This window comes from Falco peregrinus, chromosome 10 (genome assembly GCF_023634155.1).
Source record: "Falco peregrinus isolate bFalPer1 chromosome 10, bFalPer1.pri, whole genome shotgun sequence".
Lineage (NCBI taxonomy): Eukaryota > Metazoa > Chordata > Aves > Falconiformes > Falconidae > Falco > Falco peregrinus.
Window position 1 is genome coordinate 4,678,332 of NC_073730.1, and position 21,714 is coordinate 4,700,045.

Genomic DNA, 21,714 nt, shown 5'->3' on the forward strand with positions numbered 1-21,714 from the left:
ACGGGACAAACAGTGCAGTGAGACCATTTATTCCTCTATGGTTTTTTTCCTCAGAAATAAAACCCCACCACAATCTAAGGAGGATGGAAAAAGGCCTAGATCATCATTTCTCAGTGGGACACATGGCAGAAATCAAAGCCTCCGGACACAGTTTCTCCAACTCAGCTTCTGAAGACTGGGTAAGCAGTTTTCAGTGCATAGAAAAGGAAGCTCGAGTTACGCTCGTCTTTCTGTGCACAGAAATAATAAAATGAAGGGTAAAGCCAGGCATCGGTCATGCAGCAAACTGCAAAAGGCAGTATTTCCAACAAACTGAGGCAAATGCAAAAGAATTTGCTTTTGAGTTTAATGTGTGTCACAAATATAAATATATATACTCTGCGATGTGTAGCATTTCTTACAGCCTTCTTTGCACAAAATCAGCTCTTCTCCAGCATATACTCACACCAGGGCTGAAGGATTTGACAGCTTGTAACAAGGACAATTTACCTGGTGGTATGTAGCCTAGCAAAGTGTAAGATTTACTTTGTAGAATCAGCAGTAGAGTACACAAAATATCAATGTTAAGGTCAAACACAGCGTGTCAGGAGTCAGCACACAGGTACCCTTCAAGGCACTATGGCATCGGACCAAAATAGAACGACGTTTTAACTCCATGAGGGGAGCAAGACTGAGAAAGAGAGACGACTTCTTCCCCTTTACTCCACGACTGAAGCCCACAGATCCACGGTCTCTCCTTGCTGTACAGGAAAAGAAAGCAACCATTTTGTTTCTCACTACATCAAAACACACAAAGCCTCAGGTATGGCTTGTCCAAGTACCCTTAACAGACCGGGGTACACATCCACGCAGTTGTAACCCACCCAAGCTCAGCCCCTGCGGGGGCAGGCTAACTGCCAGAAGCAAACCTTTCTGAGCTGGTACTAGGTGGCAAAGCTTTCACCTCGGCAAACCGCAGCTTACACGCAAGGAGCTAGCTGCAAGCTATGTCACCGTTGTGACATACAGCTGTGAGAAATAACTACCAATAAAAGATGAAAAAAATAGCACCAGTGCGAGGGACGATATCAGAGTTGCTCACGTGCTCGGAGTAGCTTCCGAGACTAGTGAGGCTGCGATGGGCTCCGCAGAGCACCTGAGCACGCGCAGCAGCCTGCTCCTCGTGGATTACCAAGGGCCCCAGGTCAGCACAGCACCTCCATCCCCCCACCCCGGGCAATGGTGCTAGTGGCAAAGCTGATAGAAGACATTTTCCCCCTTACCCAAAGGTGAACACAAGAGCTCTGCGTAACAGCGCACCCTTCTCCAAGTCTGCTGGCCAAGCTGGGAGGGGTGAGCATGTGCTGCAAGCCCAGGAGCACCCCGGCAGGGCTGAGGTCTGAACAAGCCAGAGCAGCAGCTGCCTCCTTTGCCCAGCCTAGGCGCCTGCAAAACACTTGCAGGATCGGTGTCCAAACCCAACGCCCCACATCATGGAGTGCGAGGGCCTTCCGGCCCCGGGCTCTCCCTGCTAGACCATTGTGCCTCCCAGCTTATTTGGACAAACCAAGTTCAAACTCTGCAACCACAAAAACATCCACTCTAGCCATAGGGATAGCAAAGCTTAAATGGTCTTTCACTTCCAGCTTGGTTTTTTGGATTCTCTCCCATTCTTATGCCCATGCAAAAAAAGAGCTCTTGTGCTTCAAAATTTGGATGTGTGGTCCTTGGCCACACAAATGTCATGCAGACATTTTTGTACTCAATAAGCTGCTTCTGGGATGCTACTTGATTGCCAAGAAACTCCTAAGTTTAACCTGAAGATTTCTATGTGAAATACATGGAAAATTCCCATAGAAAACCCAAAAGTCAGGTTTTTTCTTCTCAGCTTACTCCAAGCTGAAGCACCTCTTGGGCAGCCAGTTTAATGAGCAAACGCTACATCAAAAAAACCCCAATAAATCTTAGAAATTACAATGGGTTTAGAAACCTGCTTGCTGCATAAAGCTAGGGTCCGCTCACAGCACAGATGACATACTTTGGTAACAGATAAAAGCGTTCGCCTGTTGTCCAGGTCCTTTTAGCCTGAAGCACCAACATCACAGTAAAAGTACGGAAAGCACAACGCGGCTATTTCAGACAGGAAGCCCAGGGAGAGGCAGGTCCCCATCAGACAACCTTACCGAACTGCGATGCAAACGCAAGGAACCTTCGGTTCTTAGGCAGCTGTCCAACCCTGTATTGGGCACAAGCACCTGGTGGTTTCTGGATCACGACCTTTAGCATGCTGTGCCTTCAGCTACGTGGGTAACGCTACCCTGGCTCAACATTTCAGGTGTGGTTGATCCAGTCACAACCAACCTCCATGCGAAGGGCTGGCCTCTGCTCACAGCTTCTTCAGGCAGATCCAGAGAGCCTTCCTTACGAGTCTACACTTAGTTCTAGTAGCCTCTGGTATTGCTAGCCAGTTCTCCCTCTGCAGAGAAAAAATTAAAGGAAGATATTTCTTTGGAAAAGTCTTTTCTCCAAAAGCAGGGGAAAGTGATTGGTCAGAAATGTAACCTGGGAGGTAGCATGAGTGCTTCTGACAGCGTTAAGACACAGACACTCAGTAAACTACAAAGCCCTTAACTTGGTATCAGTACTCATGCCAGAAACCCTTCAGATTTACCTTTAGCCAATACTTCCAGTTATGGGTAAGGATGCGTTTATTCTGTTATGTACCTGACCAGATAAAAAGGAGAGACTACCTTTGGAGACATCTCACAAGTATATTTATTAGTCAGGAGCAATCACTCTCAAAGCATAACTCTTCTCATACTTCTAATGGCATTTCATTACCGTGCAGCTGCACAAGCCTCTGTTCTCCCTGAACAGATGTCTGCCTTCTGCATGTCAAGCTTTAGCACATGACTTATTTACATATGTAAGTTCCTGGATTTGTTTAGGTTTCAGGACAGTAGTTCAAGAAAAAAATATATCTTTGTCTTAATCATTTGAAAAGCTTCTTTCTTTTCTTTCTCCACTGTTTATTGTCCACATCTTCAGTATCATCAGGAGGATCTGGTATCACAAAGCCATCAGTCATTTTATAATAGACTACTGTGGAATCTGACTCAACTATGGCCAAGGTAACTGACAGCGGGATGTTGGGATCGTCTTGTGGGAGAGACGCTTTCTTCATGATTTCTCTTATCCTGGAAGAGGAAACAGTCTGTTAGAAAGGAGCCCACAACCGCCTAACGATGGCACAAAGGTAGAAGTGCACCACTGCTATTTTTATTCAGTCTGGGTTTATTCTGCAAATTTGTCTTCAGTAGAGAAAGTGCACTATCTGTTCTAATAAAAATCCAAAGTTGTATAATCAAGCAACAAAATCCAAGAACAAAGAACCTTATAAAACATACATCTCTGCTGGAAACGGCTCAACACATGCTTTTAAGCTTTCCTTAGGTGTACTACTGTGCACAGGCCTCAGCCATCCTTCAATAACCACAATCATAGCATGGCAATCTCTAATGGCCTTGTTTTCATTAAATTAAAAACAAAATCTATCTAATTGAACAACACACGGTGTTCAATTAGAGAACAAAATAATTAAGACTTGTTCCATATGTAGAGGTAGGTCTTCCAGTCACTGTACTATAATTCTCTGCCAGACTGTGAAAGACCCAGGAACTGAAGCCAGGTTTCTCTACCTCCCTGTCTAGACGAGAAGCCACAAGACTAATGTTCTTTAAGACAGTCAGCATAAATAATGTCTTCCTTAAAAATTCAAGGCAAGGTTATGCAATTTTTCTGATTCAGCTTGTTTTAAAAGTAACATGCCAGTCACTTTTCAATTCAGAGCAGAGGATGACACTGAGTCCTGGAGTCCCTGTATTACTTTTCTGACTGGGGAGCAGGTACAGAAGGAGTGCAGTGCCCAAGGGCACAACAGTGTCACAAACCAGTGGTTTAGGTCAAAACACTTGAAGAATCACCATCAAAAAGTTTGAGCAAAATAGTTTTAGTAGCCAATACCTTTGATGGTGATTCTTTAAGCAACCTAAACCACTCACCTGTGACAAACAATAACACACCCCATAGCTCCCCCTGTGGACATGCTTGCTTTCTCCTTCACCTAAAGGTGGAAGAGGGCTCCTCTGGGATTGCCAAGAGAGGTTACACTCTGGGGAGAGGTCAGCTATGCAGTGGGAAAAATCAACCCTCGCTTCACGTGCCCCTGAGATCTCATTCACCAGAAAACATGCATTTCTGAAGTTGGGCACCGTAGTTGAAAATAAGGCTTTTTCTAAATGCATCAGCTTTTAAACTTTAATCATCATCTTCCTTCGAAATCTCTTTGATCCCTTAATAAAAGCCAAATGGAAAGCGGCAGAGAATAAGCAGCAGCCTGGAAAGCCTACGCTGTTAAGCCCGTGACCCTCTTAAGCATCCATCTGTGTTCTGAACTGTTCATAATTCAGCTTGGCTAAATTCAGTAGTGCCTTTTCTTTTGCTTTCACCACTGGCCCATACATAATGCAAGGCATGGAAATATAATACAGTTAAGTCATTCCATGCAACAGAGAGACTAAGGCTGTGAAAAGCCATATTCTGGTCCTCCTACCATCAGCACATCCCATAACAAGAGAACAAACAAGCAAAGAGATAGCGTAGTGGCCACTGGCAGGAGAGGGACACCTGCAAATGACTCTTATTTCAAGCAACTTGATACCACCTACTCTGCTCCCTGCCACCTTGGCACTGCTTTGTTTATGCGCAGGCGTTTACTTGGCAGGTGCCTCAGGCTCAGGGCTTGCTGTGGGAACACTAACTGCACCGTAGGTATTAAGAAGAGCATAAACTCAAGCCTGCCTTCCAAAGCTGCAGGCAATTCAAGGATGGAGGTGCTCTGCAACAAGGAAGAAATCCAGCACACTATCAGCAATGCCTCAAATACAGCAAGACCTTCCAGTGAAAGCACTACCTGGCAAGAGAAGGGGTCACGTGCCCGCTGGAGTTGCACCACTAAGTACCAAATGAATCGCAGGTGTATAAGCAGGCACCAGGACTGCAGTAAGCAAGGACAAACAAGCTGTGAAGCGCTGTATCTCTGCGCTGGTGCTGGGCACCTTCTGCTCCTGTCACCTTCAGCCCCTCCTTAGAGGTACCTCCAGCACCACAATGTCTTGCTGTAGCTCTGGCAGATGACAAGGGCCTGGGAAAGGATTCCAGATGTCCTTCCAGACACGCTGCATGTGCACAGAGCAAGAATCCACTTGTTAACACCTTGGTAGCTCATGTCTAGAGGAAGCTCTGAGTAAGTTATCAATGGTGAGGGCAGGCTACTAGCAGAGACCCAACGAGGAAAGAACTATATCCATGGTTTTATGAAGCCGTGGATATTAATCTCTCTCTCTCTCCTGGGAATGTGAAATAGAAATAACAATAAAAAGGCAAATAAAAGGCACAACTACCCAGGAGAGATATTTTGGGACCCAAAGAAACCCATCTTGTGTTGAGCGTGTACAGCCCCATATCTGGAAGCAGACTCAGACAGTGGCCTGTATTCACCTGTCAGCCAAGGCAGAAGCTCCTTTGTATTTTCTTTAGTAACTGTCACCGTTTCTCTTCCTAGTCTGCTAGGAGGGGTGGATGTAACAGCAAGGCCTTAGATTTAGATTTCCCATCACTCATGATTCCTTCTTATACTGTCAGGCACAGACATCTGAACCTTTAATTTCCTCCCCATTTAGCAGTTAAGACTTAGAAGACGCGCCATGATCCCAAAAGTGGCCAGGTCCTGACAACAGATGAATGACATATCTTCACACCCCTGACTTACTTTTCAGGAGACTTGAGTTTCGGGCTTTGTGCAAGGAGCACAAAGACAGGTCACTGCCTCCGGATGACCTGCTGACAGTGCTGTCCACAGAGCCCAATGCTTTCCACTGCACACGGGGAAATCGGCCTCTATCACCACAAAGAATTACAACTGCAAATGCAAGATTCTCCTCTTCCCTCTTTTCTCAACACAAGCAGCCCCAAAACAAAAGCTCTCATTCATGCATACCACAACTAGCCATAATGCAATGCAGCACATCTGCATATTAGTGAGAGGATATCTTTTAAAAGAATAAGCTTTGGAATTCAGGAAGTCTGTATCAGACGCCTGTGTTTCCTCTCCTTCCCTTAAGGCATCACTGTTAGTCTCTGCATCCAGCATGTTCACAAAGTTTCTCTGCAGCAGCAGACATTTCAAAGGAGGAGTCAGAGAACATCTGGGTTTGTGCTGGTTTCACTGCACTTGCTACCTGTCACGAACAGAAAAATAATGTATTGCAGGAAAGGTATAGGGCTTTTTCATCCTTCTGATATTTCTAACACTGTGTATTGGGGGAAAATAAAAAGTAAGAAGTGTTCTTGGCCTTCTGAAATTCAAGGCAATGCATGTTTGACCTCCTAAACAAGGCAAGAAGCCTTTATTTCAAGAGATACAGCCCTCTAGGCTACCCATCTCACACAACAGCTGCATTCAGTGACTAAAATAAAGCCCTAAACAAGAAGCCATATGTTAACACCTCCCCCCAACAGAGCTAGCTGACTTCATTTACTAAGTTGATAGTTACAGATAAGCACCTTAATGACCAGTACATCTGCTACACCATACAAGTGATGTCAGTTATAAAAGATGGCTTTTGCTTAAGTAAAGCGTATTTAGTATTTCTGAAAGTGTCAAATATTAGAAGCCTTGGGAACAGGGGAATTCAATACATCCAGTACTTTGGCAACTCCACCAACAGTCTTGATAATGTTCCCTCACCATCATGGTGATCTCCTTTTCCTCATGAGTCACAACTGTGTTAGGACACATTCTGCAAACACTGTTCCCATTGATCCCAAGTGGTCCACAATGACTCTGGTGTTGGTTCCCTAATAGTGCAAACCCCACAGAAGATGGCATGGACTGGCTCTACCTGGTTCCTCCCTTTCAACTGGTTAGACATCAGGTTTTAGGCAGAATGTACAGACTTAACATAACAAAAGGTGCAGCTGAGAAGCAGTTAATACTGTTCTGCAGTGTCTGAATAAAAGCTCAGCAGGTTTTCAATACAGTCTCAGGTAAAGTCTGTGCTGGAAGAATGCACCATTTCACTTTGTCATCTCCTGAAGAACAGTGTACAACACAATACTCAATCACCTTAGCACATGCTCATCCACAGGCTCTGCCTTGTTCATCACCTCAGACTTCCTCATCTACAGGCTCAGCCTGCACAGGAAGATCAGGGACAGTCAACCCTATACATGCCGCTTTCTCAGGATTTATGCCAATGACTACCTGGTAAAAAAAAATAAAAGGCATCTAGAGCCCCACAAGAACACACAGAACAATGAAGCATGTGTGTTGCTGTGTGCACAGTGAGAAATCTAGGAGTTAAAAATATCCTGCAACCACTCCTTACCCTCTCTCCCCCTCCCCATGAAGAGGAGCCATTGAATGTTAAGACAGGCAACACAGAAGCTTTAGGTTTCCCATACAAAAAGTATGTCTCAAACAAAGGCACTGTGAAAGCAAAATAACACACAAACTGGGGGAACAGAGACACCAGAAGAAACACTGGAAAGTTTTATTTAAGTCCTATAAATAGAATAAGACTAATTTTTTTTTTTAAAATAAGAATTCTCATCTGTTGTAGATCATACAATGTTTTCAGAATAGCTTGAAAAAACATCTCTAAACTGCTAGTGTCTGCATGTTCACTGCAAGCCAGGATCTGCTCCCACCAAGCCAAATGCAAGTAGGATTAAGCCCTCAGTTTCCACCTAAGACGCAAATTCACATTCACCTCACGTTGCAGGAGATGAAAAGGATTTCATCCCAAACACTGAAGGAGACACTATTATCCAAAAGAAGGAGCTGGCATTTCTAAAGCCCTTTGTATCAGAAAAAAAAGCTTTAGAAAAGGCTTTCTAGATACCTACAAACTACCATTGGTAGGAATTGCTTTTTTCTACCGAATAATTAGTCCTAAGAGCAGGTTTAACTTATTTAACATCATACAAGGACCACTGCAGCTAAGGTAACAGCAGGATGAATGTCATCCTGTATCTGCCTTTACTGCTGCCTTCAAACTAAATGGCAACAGTGAACTTACCTGGTCTTCTATTACTGCTGCAATTAATAGCTTAAAACCAAAACAAAACCCAAAAAACAAATTCATACAAATCCATCCAAAGAAAAGAGGGGAATTTTCCATCTTTCCCCATCTTAATTCTTTGTTAACAAAAGCCTTTCATGCTAGGTAGGCCTTCAACACATGTCAGAAATTTGTACTGTCTTTCCTAATGATCTGCTCCTAACAAAGTAACATTGACATTTTCACTCCAGAGAAAGAGACAGGTCTTCGACCGGTGAACTTCAGGCAACTGTAGCATGAGGTTTTAACTGACTGTCCAAAACCGGAAAAAGAACCGTATCATAAAGGAAAGATAACATGGGCAGCAAGCTTTGTGACAAACAAAAGAGTATTTCAGTGATATATCCCATGCAAGTACTCTGAGAAGTAGCGACAACACCGAAAGCTCAGAACAGTTTTATGGAGGTTGCATAGAGCTCCATTGAGCTGAAATGGAACTACTGCCTTCCACACCATAAAAGCCAAAGGCTTTCAATCTGCCCTTTATACTTAGATGAATAATTCATTGCAGGCTTGGCCAGCCCAGACAGCTCCCTCCCCTCCATGCAAGGCTGGGCTGGAGAGTCAACACAAGTTGGTCTCTGTAGCACTACGCAGAGATCATTACGCTGTGCATTGGAGTGTGCCATTGTACCAGACTTGTTCAGACAGGCCCCACGACAGCAGAACGTGGACAGAGGAAACCCCGATAAAGCACAGTACCTTGAAGTTGGCCAGTGCTATGAAAACAGCACAGCATGGCTTACCATCAGGAATGCTGCTTCAGCTGTAGCTGCAGGGCAGGCAGCAGTATTAACTCAGTGCCTTGAAGTATACAGGAAGAAGCACATGATAGTGGGAGAAGGTGTAAATGGACACCACAATTTCTAGGGATTTGTTTCCAAACAACAGGAACATGGGATGATAGAAGAAATGGAAAAAAAACAACCAACAAAACACCAAAGAAAACACCACATGCCTCACTGGTCTGGAAAAGGAATTGAAATCCGAAGGAATATAAAGTCCTCTTCCATGGAAGTTGAAAAAAACAACCAAGACAAATCATGAAAAAGGGAGGAATCAGAATTCAGTGGAGTTCTACAAGACACATCAACTGTAGCATGTTCAATCATAGCACTGCATAACCAGCTCAGCTGTACAAGCTACGACAAACTATTAAGAGCTTGCATTTTGAAGCCATAAATTACATTTTCAGTGTGTGATTTACCGTATGAGTAAACTCAGTGCTTACAGCAGAAGAGCTACAGACAAAACTGAAGAGGATGCAAGGAGCACGTCACGCTTCCAGTGCATTTAAAATAACAATGCTTCTTATAAGCGAAACCACTTCCCATTAGAGGAAGGAAGATCTATTTCACAGACTACAGACTTAGAAGAGGATACGTTGCTTCCAGTCCTCAGATTTGCTTCTCAGGATGCTTAGCAATGTTAAAATGAACCATTTATGTATGCTTTCTCCAAAATTACCATTTTAATAAAATAACCCTTTCCCTCTTAGCCTAAACTAAACTTTGCAGTCCTCATAACCTCAGGCAACTGACTTCATCCTTCATTTCAGACACTTGCATATAAAAAACAAAAAGGGCAGTGATGTATCATTTAATCTGATTGTTTATTAGTAAGATTTTGCTTAGACAATGTTATTTGTCTAGGACAGACAGCATGTAATGTCATCAGATCCAGCATCTAACTCCTTGGTCCTTGGAAGGACACACAGTTCCCTTAGATCTGGCATTTAACTCCCTGGCCCTTGGAAGGATCAAGGCTTTCAATGCTATCTAGAAGATCCAGCTAACAACAGTGTGAGCTCTCCTACCCTTGCTGAGCTTGGTTTATGCTAGTCATTTCTGTCATCTCTGAAGCAGGACTACTTGTATTTGACTGCTTCACCCCCTTCGGGGAGCCACAATTCTGGAATGTACTGACAATCGGGTACTTGGTGTGCACCAAGGTGTCGTCTGCAGTAGTGAACAAAGACATCCCAGGCAATGGACCTATGAATTCCTCCTGCAAGTAAGAATCACTGCTAAGTTCAAAGGTGTACAAACACAAGGTTTTCCAAACCTCAGCCAGCTGTGAGTGGTTGCAGAGACTGGTCCAAGACAGACAGAAGTTGCATCTTATTCTCCAGATCTTTACTCACAGAAGATTCAGCAATCTTCATTTTAATAGCATGCATACACAGTGTGAAGCCACTTCCCAGACTGTATGAGACTACCATTTACACTGGTGGTCACGTTGCTCCAGACCTGTGCAGCCTTACACCGGCCGGGCAGGATGATCAGCATCCATCGAGCTGTTTGTACAAGCGGAAAGCGAGCTTAGTAAGCAGAACAGCTTTTGCCTTAAGCAGTTAACTGTCATGCATAAACTGGACATGATGAAATCTTAGAAGCTAAAAAACATTGAGTGGAATATTTATTTTTTTGTGGCATATTTGTATATGCCACAAAATTTTGTGGCAAATGATAAATATGGGCACCCATATTTATCATTTGCTTAGGTGTCTTGCTGGTAATTTCCACAGCAACTTTACTACGGCCTTTTTCATAACACACTCCCCTGAGTGCCAGCCAAGAGGAATCTTCAGGAGACACCTGGGAAGGCAGAGCTCGGCTGATGTCGCTTTGAGAGGAAAACCACCCCTGCAGCCCCTACCCAGGCCTTAAACAAACCCAGGGTTAAACAAAGGAAATGCTGCCCACAGACACTGCCATTTGCTATCTGCTTTTGCAGTTAGCACATTTCCAGGCCCAGCAATGAGGACAGAACATTTTCACCTTCCCAACCTGCTCTGACAACTTACTTGCAACATTGAACTGCATTCACTTGTACTTGTATCTCTTCAGCAGGTAACAAACCCCCGAAGAATTCCTTTGAACAAAATGGCAAAGCAGCTAAGTACAAAAGCTTCCCAAGCTATAGGTAGGCAGGGAAGTCAAATGAACTAGGAGGGACTGGAGCATCTCCTTTACAAGGAAAGGCTGAGAGAGCTGGGCCTGTTTAGCCCGGAGAAGACTGAGAGGGGATCTCATCAATGTATACAAATATCTTAAGGGCAAGTGTCAAGAGGATGGGGCCAGGCTCTTTTCAGTGGTGCTCAGTGACAGGACAAAGGGCAACGGGCACAGACTAAACACAGGAAGTTCCATCTGAACAGGAGGAAGAACTTTTTTGCCTTGAGGGTGACAGAGCCCTGGCACCGGCTGCCCAGAGAGGCTGTGGAGTCTCCCTCTTTGGAGACATTAAAAACCCACCGGGATGTGATCCTGTGCAACCTGCTCCAGGTGACCCTGCTTTAGCAGGGGGTTGGGCTAGATGATCTCCAGAGGTGCCTTCCAACCCCACCTGTTCTGTGAGAAAATATCATTTAAGACATCAGATATATAACTAGCCTCCTGCTATCAATAATCACAACAAAATATTCATCACTGTCAGAACAAAAAGGCAGTAGTGCTGTGATACTGTTTCCCACCAACGCCTTCTGTAGGATGCCTTTTTAATGGCTTCCCTCTATGCTACATAACATTGAGCTACATTTATTGTCTATACCCCCTGGGTTTTGCCTACTGCTCCAGCAAAGGAGCTGAGGAGTTGATGCTGTCCTTTCTCCACAAAGACAGACCAGGCCTCTCTAGTTAGTGATGACTTGCCAATGAAATGCCAAGCACGCACATGCACGTTCAATAACACAAATACAAGCATATACTATCTTCCTGTCTGACAGCGTACAGGCTTTAGATGGACTCACCTGGCACTACAGCCAGGTATTCAGCTCATTTAGTGACAATACACTCTATGTAGTTGCTCTGTAGCAAAACCTAGTTACAAGCTGTACTTTTAATCAATGTGATGCATTCACTCTTTGCTTTCCTAACACACATCCTTCCAGTAACGGATTCCATCCACACTGGTGCCAGAAGCTGAGCAAACAGTATCACCACAGTACAAACACGTTCAGAGGCTCCAAATGAAAAGCTCCAATGAAACAGTAAAAGATAGGACATACATGCGGTGCCATATCTCACTGTCATTAAAAGCCAATTTGAACATACTTGCTGGCATTGAGCCAACGCCAGAAATCAACGTTTTCAATCTAGGTGGAAACCTACTACATTGAGCAAGCACAACAACTCGGCACGTATGCACAATTTCTCAAAGATCACCTATCCTAATTTGCTGCCTTCTTTTCCCACCTAAAATCTAGTTTGAACTCTGAATAGCAGTGTGTCTCTTTCACACACATACAGTGATACACTTCTCGCAGGGAGGCTGAATTCCATTCAGCATTTCATCCTGCAAGACCCCTCAGCAACTTTCCACTGTTGTGGAGATAACACTGTACTTCTCTGCAAGACCAAGCTCACAAGAGTGACTGACCAATATTTGCAAATGGAAGATTTTTTTTCAGCATGTAGATAGCACTCAAATTCATCAATATCTATTAAGTAATCTTCTTTCCCCTCACAAACACACTCTTAGGAAAACACATAGCAGAATTAAATGGATGTCTGTTTGCAAGAGACCGATGTGTCATTTCTAAAACCTTAAAAAAAAAGCAAAACCCATAGCTTGTCTAAACCACCACTCCTAGGGTGCACATACACACATCTGCTAAGTGCAATTCACTAGCTACCTACTACTTTATCAGGCTGCTGCCCACAGAGGAAGAGGAAACAGCAAACACTAGCAAGATCTGTAAAGCCAGTCCTGAGCACACACTACTAGCAGGAGCAGGAACAGAAGAAATTGAAAGATGTACTACCACATGATGCAGCTGCAATAGTTCAGGTCTTCGGAGACATCATAGGAAAGAATGGCAAATACCAGCAAGAGAAGGCAGCCATTATTGCAGAGTAAATCATACTGTGTGTTTGAGGCTGCTCTAAGGGCCAGTTAAAATATACTATAAAATTACTGAAGCAGAATTCCTCTAGGCTGCAAATATCTGCAATATCACAAAGTCATAGCTGTGCTGTCCTCTGCTTAAGAATTAGTCTTGCATGTGTAAGGAAAGTAAGCCAAAATCACAGCTCAAGGGACAGTTACACATTAGACTGGCTAAGTAAGAGGAATTTCCGGTTGAAAGTAGCCAAATTATACTTTCAAAACAAAAAGCAAACCAAACCAAACACACCAGGCTTATCCATACATTTGACTATTTTAAAAATTCTTAGGTCCAAGAGGATTTCTTTCCTCTTAGGTACTTTAAAACCCAGTGACACAAAAAGCATTGCTAGATTTCCCAGAGTAAAAAAAACCAGCACAAGAATGTTCCAAAACATAAGCTGCGAAGGTCTTGTATTCTAACCTTGTCTCTCAAACTCATACTTTGATATCCACTGTTATCTCCTTGAGCATATGCAACTTCTAAACAATACGAAGTGTTTATCAGCAGAAGAAGACAGTTGCTGTGGGAAGCCAACATCAAAGGCATACCACTTTCAGAGACGAAGAAGCAGAGACTGATGCAGCTCAGAAAACTGAAGAAATCTCAACTGTGCATGTATGTGTGCAGCACTCGAAATAACTCTGTTCTCAGGCTGAGATACTGCTTTGCTCTGACGCCTTTGTTCCCTCCCCCTTCCCCTCCTGACCCAGTCATCAGCAGCCTGTTAAACAGATCTGTTCTTTATTTTATCTTACTGGTAATGTGAGGCAAGCATTGACCAACCACATCCTCACCTCTCGTGGCTTAATGATATGTACACAGGTACCGGCACCATCACTTGGAGACTGTCCTGTTCTTTTTCACGTGCATGTAAACATACAAGTTGCAGTTCTGCTACTCCAACATGCTTCACTTCATGCCAGTTTCTCCCTAGAAAGGTTCATCATCAATGAGAAGGACCAGAACACAAAACACAAGTTTTAATCATTCAAATATCAATTTTTGCATTTACATTAACATCTAAGGTTCCATTTTCCCTCCTTCCCTCACAGGACATTTCTCTTGAGAGGTAACTACCCCATTCACCTGTCAAGTTCCCCTTCTGAGAAACAATCCTGTCAAAGAAACCCACAGGTGCAGTAGCAGCCTGCTGACTCCAGAGCTGCACCGACCGATGGTGAATAAGGATCTGTCTGACAAAGCTTTGTCTCAAAAAGGCAAAAAGACAAGAAAACTCCCCACAGATTTAGTCATCTACAGCATAAAACTGTAATCCAAATTTGGACTTTATCAGTACCGTAAACTGTGAAGAAGCAGGTGCTAAAAGCATGATTAATGATAATGCACAGTTCTTCCCTCCTACTTGAAGGGATAAAGCTAAAAGTTTTTGCTGCAGAACTACAGGAGCCTTCTCTTAAAGCCTATTAAGGCATTTTCTTCAGAGGTGTAACAATAACAGACACAGTGCTTTCTGGCCTGTAAAATCCCTCCCTTCCCTGACCCTGAGTACCACCAGCTTCCAAGAGAAACTAAAATATTTTTATTAGGCTGGCTGCCTGCCTACGCACAGTCCCTTTTCAATAAAGCTAACTTGGAAGAATTGCAGGCAAAAGTGTATATATCACATAACTCTGCTCCCCTCTTTCAAGACACCAGAAGACTACATTTCATTTGTCATAATTATTGCCAGCAGACTCCCAGATTATCTTCTCTCCTACAGGAATCCTTGCCCTTTCCAGTAAACAGCATCCTCAAAAGGGATGAGGCACACATTAGCCATTTGCTAAACGGTAATCATTATTTAGCAACTTTGACATCGATTTAAATAAGGACTCTTTTACCAGTGCAATCATTGAACTTGTAACTTCACCTTTCTACACTCCTTTTGCTTCCCCGACTCCTCTTTTGCTGTTTTTCCATGCCAAGTGTCTTAGCCCATTTTGGCCAGCAGTTACAGGTGCAGGCATTCCAGGGCATTCACCTTCGTAAAGGCTCCAAGACAGAAATCTTGAGTGACAAAATACCATCTGTTTCTTACCTAACCGTCACTGCACTAAATTTCAGAAAGAACACCAAGGGCTTTGTAGGAAAGATCCTGCTAGCGCACAGACTTGAACAGCACATAAAGGCAAAGATGTCTGTTGAGATGTCTATCCAGTCACGTCACTGAATTACCTTCTAAGAGGTCCAGGTATACCACAAACGCAGCATAGATTTGAGCGCTGTCAGATATGTCAAGAGACATCATATCTGTGAACTGAAACCCAAAAAGTAACGTTGGTGAAGGAAAGAAGAATTTATATTAAGCATGCACAGACCAAAACCAGAACCTGCACGGCCAGCTAAGGCACTGAAGTCTGAAACCAGTTTTAAAGACCAACAGGCAATTTAAAAAAACAGGCCTTGTTTTTGATAGTATCTTAAGAGCTCTTTTTTTCCACATTCCCCCTATTTCAGCGCTGAAGAAAGCAAGCCAAATAAACAAATCAATGAGGAATTGCAGCTATTTCTGGAACAGATCTGGCTTTGTGGAGAAGGGCTACGAATTTCACCTATTTTTGCTGCAGTAGATCAACATAAGGTGGCGGCCAAATTAAATATCTCCATGTCTTCGGTATTCTAAAAATTAAGATGAAGTCAAAATTTAAAGAGGCTCGCGTTTGCCAGCGGTGATTTCAGCGTTCACTGCCTCGTCCCGGCACTGCCCAGGCACCCACCGGCTCCCCTCACGGGCCGGGAGACCAGCCCCCTCAGGCCCGGTATGGGGGAACTCCTTATATTAAAAACTCTCCCTCCAGGCCCCCTTCTCGGGGGGGATGGGGATCAAGGGGGCCGCGTCCCCAGCGCCCCGGGCTGCCCACGATCGCTTCGTGCGCCCCGGGCCGGAAGCGCTCCTCAGAGGCGGGCGGGCGGGAATCCTGTCAGGGGCCGGGGCAGCGGGCGGGAAAGCGGCACCCGCTGAGCGACTGCGGGCCCCCGCCTCAGCGCGGGGGGGTTCGCCGCTGGCGCCCCGCCGCCCCTCAGCGCCCGGCAACCGGCGGGCCGCGGAGCTCCGCGACCCCCTCCACCGCCCCGTATAGGCCTACCGTGGGGTGAGTCGCCATCCAGTTGCCGCCAGCTCCCCCCGCCCAGCCCCCCGACTCCCGGCCGCCCGCCGAGGTGCCCGCCGCCGGGCTGCTGCCCCCCGCCGCCGGCTCCATGCGCTCCGCGGTGCAACGTGGCTTCGCTCCGGGCGGCGCAGCGGCCGAGCGCTCTCCGGCAACAGCGGCGGCGCTGCTGCCGTTCCGCCTCTCCTCGCTCCCCCGCCCCCAGCCGAGGCTCTGCGGCGCGGCCTTAAACCCCGTTTACGGCCGGGGTGATACTTATATACCTTGTCACGGTGTGTCTGCCCTTTCGCAGTCCCTTTTTCTCATTGCAAGGCCTTGTTTTGCAAGGAGGTTTGGGGATTTCAAGTATCTACCTCAGGCAGGTGGCCCAGAAAGGAGGGCCAGGGCCTGCGCCGGCCCCTGTGGGGACCTGGCAGAGGTGAGGAGGCCGTGACAGAGGCACAGAGCTCCGAGAAAAAGAAGTTTAAGGGAACAAGGCAGGATTTATAACCCAGGCACAAATTTAAGCCTGTTTGGGTTTAGAAAATTTTATACGGGCGTGGGGAGCACCTCAGAAATACCTCACATGTAGCTTCCTGAGAGGATCTCCAGGCGTAACTCATCCCATCACCACCCGCAGGTGCCACACAGACACGAAGGAATGTCCGGAGGAAGGAATGTCCGGAGCTCCCTCCAACACGCCTGGGCACAGAGGCTTTGCTGTCGTTACCAGCAGCTCCACCCCTGGAGGTGCTCAAGGCCAGGTAGGATGGGGCTTTGAGCAACCCGCTCTAGGGGAAGGTATCCCTGCCCGTGGCGGGGGGATTAGAACGACATGGTCTTTAACATCGCTTCAAACCATTCTAGGAGTCTCTAATCAGCGTGGGGCCGGTGGAGCAGCCGGTGAGGCCTGCCAAAGGTGGGCTCGTGGGGCCCTGAGCTGGGAGAAAGCCTGGGGAACAGGGGTGGATAGTGTGAGGTGGGCAGCGAGGGTGAAGCGGTGATGTCCATGTCGCTGGAGGGTGTCTGTGTAAAAGGTGGAAGATTTTAGTCTCAAGGGAAAGAGGGGAAAATGGTTGTGGGGAGTATAAACTGCAGGTGAACATAACAAAACCTGAGTGAAAGTCCCCTTGCAAAGGGAGAGAAATGCCTGGAGAGAAAGTATGAAGGGAGAAGAGTAAAACAGAAACAAAAGCAAAGAATGTTATTAATGTATGGTGTTCAAAGCTTTCATAGGCTGGTTAAGGGATTAAAATTCAAGGTATTGTTATTAAAAGCATCTTGGACTGCTTTACTTAAAAATATTTCTGACTTCCAGTGCAAATACAGTTTGCCTTATGTAAAGTGTCCCAGGTCTGGCTTAGCAGCTCCATCTGTCTTGGCACCTCTTCTGCTAGATTTCAAACACTGGTTTAAATGAAGTCAGGCCTGTCTCTTGCAGCATTTTGGATAGCTTTGCGCTGGTGCCCATGCACAAAAAAAGCTGTGTGGTTTTCTTAACAGATACACAGAGCATATTGTTGGGTCAGATGAGAGGCTGCATAGCCCTCACTTGTATGCTGTGCTTGTTCTTGATCAGGCTACACGAATTAAAACGTGGCTGACCTTGGAAGCTGCCAAACAGCTACACTGGTTAAAGGAAACCCCAAGCATGACCTTGAGATGATCAGATTGATGCTGGGCCTAGTGAAAAATGAACAGTGTTGTCTTTAACCCATCTTGTTTATTGGCTTAATGATAATTATATAAGAAAGCATCAATGAAAATTAATCTATGTGTATTGAGTACCTAAACTGGCACGTGGTTTGTAGCCACAGGAAGCCATACTGGGGCCAATCTTCAAGCAATTTTGAGGAGGCTGGCCTGTTTAAAAAGCATTGTTTTAGCCAGCACTTCAATTCCCTGGGCACAAAATAAGTAAATTAAAAAAAAAAAAAAAAAAAAAGAATCCAATCTCTGAGACTTTCATGGAAGAGTTGGCAGCAGTAGCCCACTTGGCTACTGGGAAAAGAATTGGGTGGATTTGTATCCTTGGAGGTGAAGAAGCAAATGAAAGGAAATAGACTTGTCTATAGATTCTTGTAGATCCGTATACATTATATGCTTTATCAGAAGAGTGGATCCTCTGTTTTCTGCTGCATGGGAAACAAGTCTAAATTAGAAGAAAGCTGCCTCTGAGAGAACTTGTTACCCGCAAAAACAAGGGAGTATGCCACTGCCAGAGATAGTTCTCACAGCTGGACTGTTCTTGTTTGGTGTGGATATTTAGGGGAGGCTGAAACAAATGGCCTAAAATTATTTCTGTGGGACTTATATCTGCAAAAAGCTGTTTCTTCCTCAAAGCTAGAATATTTCAACACAGGGTGGTTAATTGTCTGGTCACAGCAGGATTAGGTCTTGGCCTAAAAACCCACAGGATATAATTCTAGCCACTAAAAAAGAACTCAAAATATATGCAGGTTTCTTGGTATATGCACATAAAGATATAAGCATTTATAGATGTAAGAATGACATGACTTGTAAGGGTAACTGCTTACCTGAACTTTCCAAACTTTCACCCATGCTATGTGGATGTGAGTAAGAAATTAAGCTGAGTTGACTCCTTTCTCCTTTCCATGGAGAAACATCTCAAGTGTCAGGCATCTACTGTTTGCTTTCCAGGGTAAGGCTGGATTTTTTGTTTTGTGTACCAACATGAGGCAGCCAGCAAAGTGAGTTGTATGAGTGAGTGGAATATAATTTTGAAGAGAAAATTACCGTTTGTAGGATGCTGCTGGAGGCATTGCATTTTGCCCCCAGCAAATTGTTATGGTCCTGACGCTGTTCACAAAACAAAAAGAAGGGAGTAGTCTGTAAAGAGCTGAAGGTACTTTAGATTTCACTGAAGACTTTAAGAGCTGTACAGGCTCGCACTCAGCCTTCTGCAAACATGCTGACTGCAATAATGCGTAACTGGATCGCACCTTTAAACTTTGCTTTGCACGCAGGACAAAGCCATTGCTTTCCAGTCTCTGCCTCCTAGGTCTTCCTTTGTGGGGCAAATAATCTCCACTCGGCCCTGGCCCTGGCCTGGCCATGCTGGCTCTGGGCTGCGGGGGAGGTGTGGCCCTGCATCCCCTCACATGAGAAGGGAGCACTTGGTACACAGCCTGTGTTGTTGCATGTGCAGCTGTAGAGGCACGGCAAAGAGGAGTTACGGGAGGTGCGTGTTTTTCCTGAAGTTGCCACATAGCCTCCTAAAACCAGGATTGTGGCCCAGCTTGAACACCCAGTGGATGGACAAAGCCAGCTGCCAGCCCTCCATGTCAAGCATAATGCAAGTAGCATTAGTCCCCATGCTCCAAATGCGAGTGCTCCCGTGGGCGGCAGCGGCATTATGTGCATGAGGATTCAGCTGGCTCCGGCAAAACCCTAATCGCGTCGTACAGACCACAAAGCTGCTCCTTCTATTTGGTTGATGAATCCAAGCATAAAAGCAACATGTGGCAAACTAACCATGAAAGAAAAGCCTCATTAATGTATCATTCTAGAAGGACAATTATAAAGGTGTCGTGAAGGGCAAACAGAAGGAATATATTTTCATTAATTGTTCAGAAAGATGGTTACAAATTGCAGAAGCTTCTAAAATTTTGGTGCAGATGATTTGACCTCTGGAGATTCTTTATTGAAGTTTACTGTTTTTCCTAGGGTGGTTCTTTTTGTGTTAATTTTTTTGGGAGTCATCTGATCAGGAAACTGAGACAATGCAGCTTGGTTTGGATGATAAATACATTCTGTAAACAAAGAACACCACAGACACGAACTATATATAGAGACACTACCTGCACACAATTCACAATGAGGTCATGGATAGTTAATAAACAATTGTCTGGTTGCTAAATGTTTCCTCCTGTATGAGGCTTGCAAGCGTACAGACACCAGTGCTGCCTGCTTGAAGTGGGTTTGTTCACATTGGAGGTAAAAACCTACAGTAAAAAACAGATATGCCATGATGGGGCCCATAATTGGAGATTTCATCTTGAAAACATACCCAAATCCTATTAACTTCTAAGAGCAATGATTACTATGCCCCTTTTAAGATCATGACCCAATAATTTTCATTGCTGTAATGTGTTTTATTTATCTTGTTAAATTGTCATCAGTCCATTCATAGGAGTGGTTCCGTGGCAGGCAAGTCAATGAAATAAAGGGAATGTCTTCATCTTCCAGCCACGTTCCAGCTGGGACCACTGCACTGTGCATCTGTCCTGCAGCGTGGGATGGATACAGCATCTCAGGCGGCTTTGCGCTGGCATCCCAGAGATGTTTGCAAAATACTTTTTGATATAAAAGCGCAAAGTAACCTTCGTTCCCTGACGGGGTGGGGAATAGGGTGAGATCTTACCGCAAGCAGCAAGCGCAGGGGCGTTAGCGTTACACCAGCCCTCGGAGGGCAGGCGGCCGCGGCAGCCGCACAGGGCGCTTTTAAACCCAAACCTGGGCTGACGGGTTTGTAACTTTGACCGGGACCAAAGTGAGGCAGGTGCGTGCGGGCTGCGCAAACCAGAGCGGGCCGGGGGACGAGAGGGTCGCGCCTGGGCCGCCCCGGCGCCCCGCGGGGTCGGGGTCGCGTCCTCGCCCGGCAGCCTGCGGGGGGCGGGCCGTGCCGTGCCGTGCCGTGCCGTGCCGTGCCGTGCCGTGCCGTGCCGTGCCGTGCCGTGCCGTGCCGTGCCGTGCCGTGCCGTGCCGGAGGAGGTGCGGCGAGCCGTGCTGCCCACAAAGGCCGGGTTTGGGGGCGCTGGGCCGGGCGGGCAGGCGGAGGCGCTGCTCCTCCTCCTCCCCGCGGCGCCGGGCGCGCTGCAGCGGCCGCCCCGCACTGCCGGCGCGGCTCCCCGCGGCCGCCCCGCGTCCATCATGGCTGCGTGCGCCGGGCCCCGCGCCCCCCGGCCCCCTCACCTCCTCCTCCTCCTCCTGCTGCTGCTGGGCGGCTGCGGGGCCAGCCTGCCCCCGGAGCCGCCGCCGCCGCCTCCGAGCCCCGAGCCCCAGCCCCTGCCCGAGTCGGCTCTGCTGAAGCCCACTGTGCTGCTGGCCATCATCGCCCGCAACGCCGCGCACACGCTGCCCCACTTCCTCGGCTGCGTGGAGAGGCTGCGCTACCCCAAGAGCAGGATCGCCCTCTGGTAAGGGGAGGGGCGGGGGGCGATGTGAGGCAGCGGGGACCCCGGCCTGGCCCCGCCGCCCCCCGGCTGCGAGCAGAGCCCCGGCCCCCCCAGCCCCTCGGCTTCCACCCGGCTTGTGCATGGCGGGGAGTTGCGGGGGCAGCCGGCGGCGTGGCCGTGCCTGGGAAGGGGGAAGGGGCTGCCTGCGCTGCCCCGGCCGCCCCCTGGCTCTCCGGCGGGGGCGCAGGGCCGCCCTGCCTCCGCGCAGCGCAGGTAGCCGGGGCGAGGCGCGGGGGGAAGGCGGCGGCGACGGGCAGGGGCAGCTCCTGCCGTCGGGGCCGGAGAGCCGGCGTGTGCGGCTGGGGCAGAGCTCGCCCCCCGGGGCGAGGGGTGCGGGGTTCTCCCGGCCGCGGCGGTGTGCGGGCGGCGTGGGGCTA

General features: G+C 46.8%; 2 protein-coding genes across 5 annotated transcripts in view; one reads left to right on the forward strand and one right to left on the reverse strand.

Moving 5' to 3' along the window:
• Positions 1-2,736: 2,736 nt before the first annotated feature.
• On the reverse strand, positions 2,737-16,448 carry TSEN15 (tRNA splicing endonuclease subunit 15). 3 transcript variants are annotated; one of them, XM_013295447.3, is made up of 4 exons: positions 16,424-16,448; positions 15,229-15,310; positions 13,848-13,983; positions 2,737-3,176 (listed from the first exon to the last, which is right to left on the reverse strand). In XM_013295447.3, exons 2-4 carry the CDS (start codon positions 15,299-15,301, stop codon positions 2,972-2,974), a joined length of 414 nt encoding a protein of 137 aa, XP_013150901.1. In that variant the 5' UTR covers positions 15,302-15,310; positions 16,424-16,448; the 3' UTR covers positions 2,737-2,971. The 3 variants fall into 3 exon arrangements, with proteins under 3 accessions (XP_013150901.1, XP_055671171.1, XP_055671172.1); XM_055815196.1 differs by lacking the exon at positions 16,424-16,448 and adding an exon at positions 16,140-16,289; XM_055815197.1 differs by lacking the exons at positions 2,737-3,176; positions 16,424-16,448 and adding exons at positions 3,184-5,603; positions 16,140-16,321.
• Positions 15,606-21,714, forward strand: part of COLGALT2 (collagen beta(1-O)galactosyltransferase 2) — a 59,993-nt gene continuing 53,884 nt past the window's right edge. The window contains exons 1-2 of one of the 2 annotated variants that reach the window (XM_055815194.1): positions 15,606-16,145; positions 16,780-16,903. Coding sequence is in view for 1 of the 2 variants with exons in the window: in XM_055815193.1 (XP_055671168.1) it covers positions 21,033-21,298 (266 nt within the window). In the remaining variant the exon portion in view is untranslated. Of the gene's footprint in view, positions 16,146-16,779; positions 16,904-20,895; positions 21,299-21,714 lie in introns of those variants that run through there. The other variant, XM_055815193.1, reaches the window with a different exon arrangement.

Bases quoted from the DNA above. Each gene is read 5' to 3' on its own strand.
- TSEN15 (XM_055815196.1), bottom strand. From the start codon at position 16,253: ATGGAGCCGGCGGCGGGGGGCAGCAGCCCGGCGGCGGGCACCTCGGCG. The intron at 15,311-16,139 runs GTAGGCCTATAC...TTTGGGTTTCAG, and splicing joins GGATGGCGACTCACCCCACG to TTCACAGATATGATGTCTCT. The intron at 3,177-13,847 runs GTGAGGATGTGG...TTCCTCTTCCAG, and splicing joins ATATCATTAAGCCACGAGAG to GATAAGAGAAATCATGAAGA.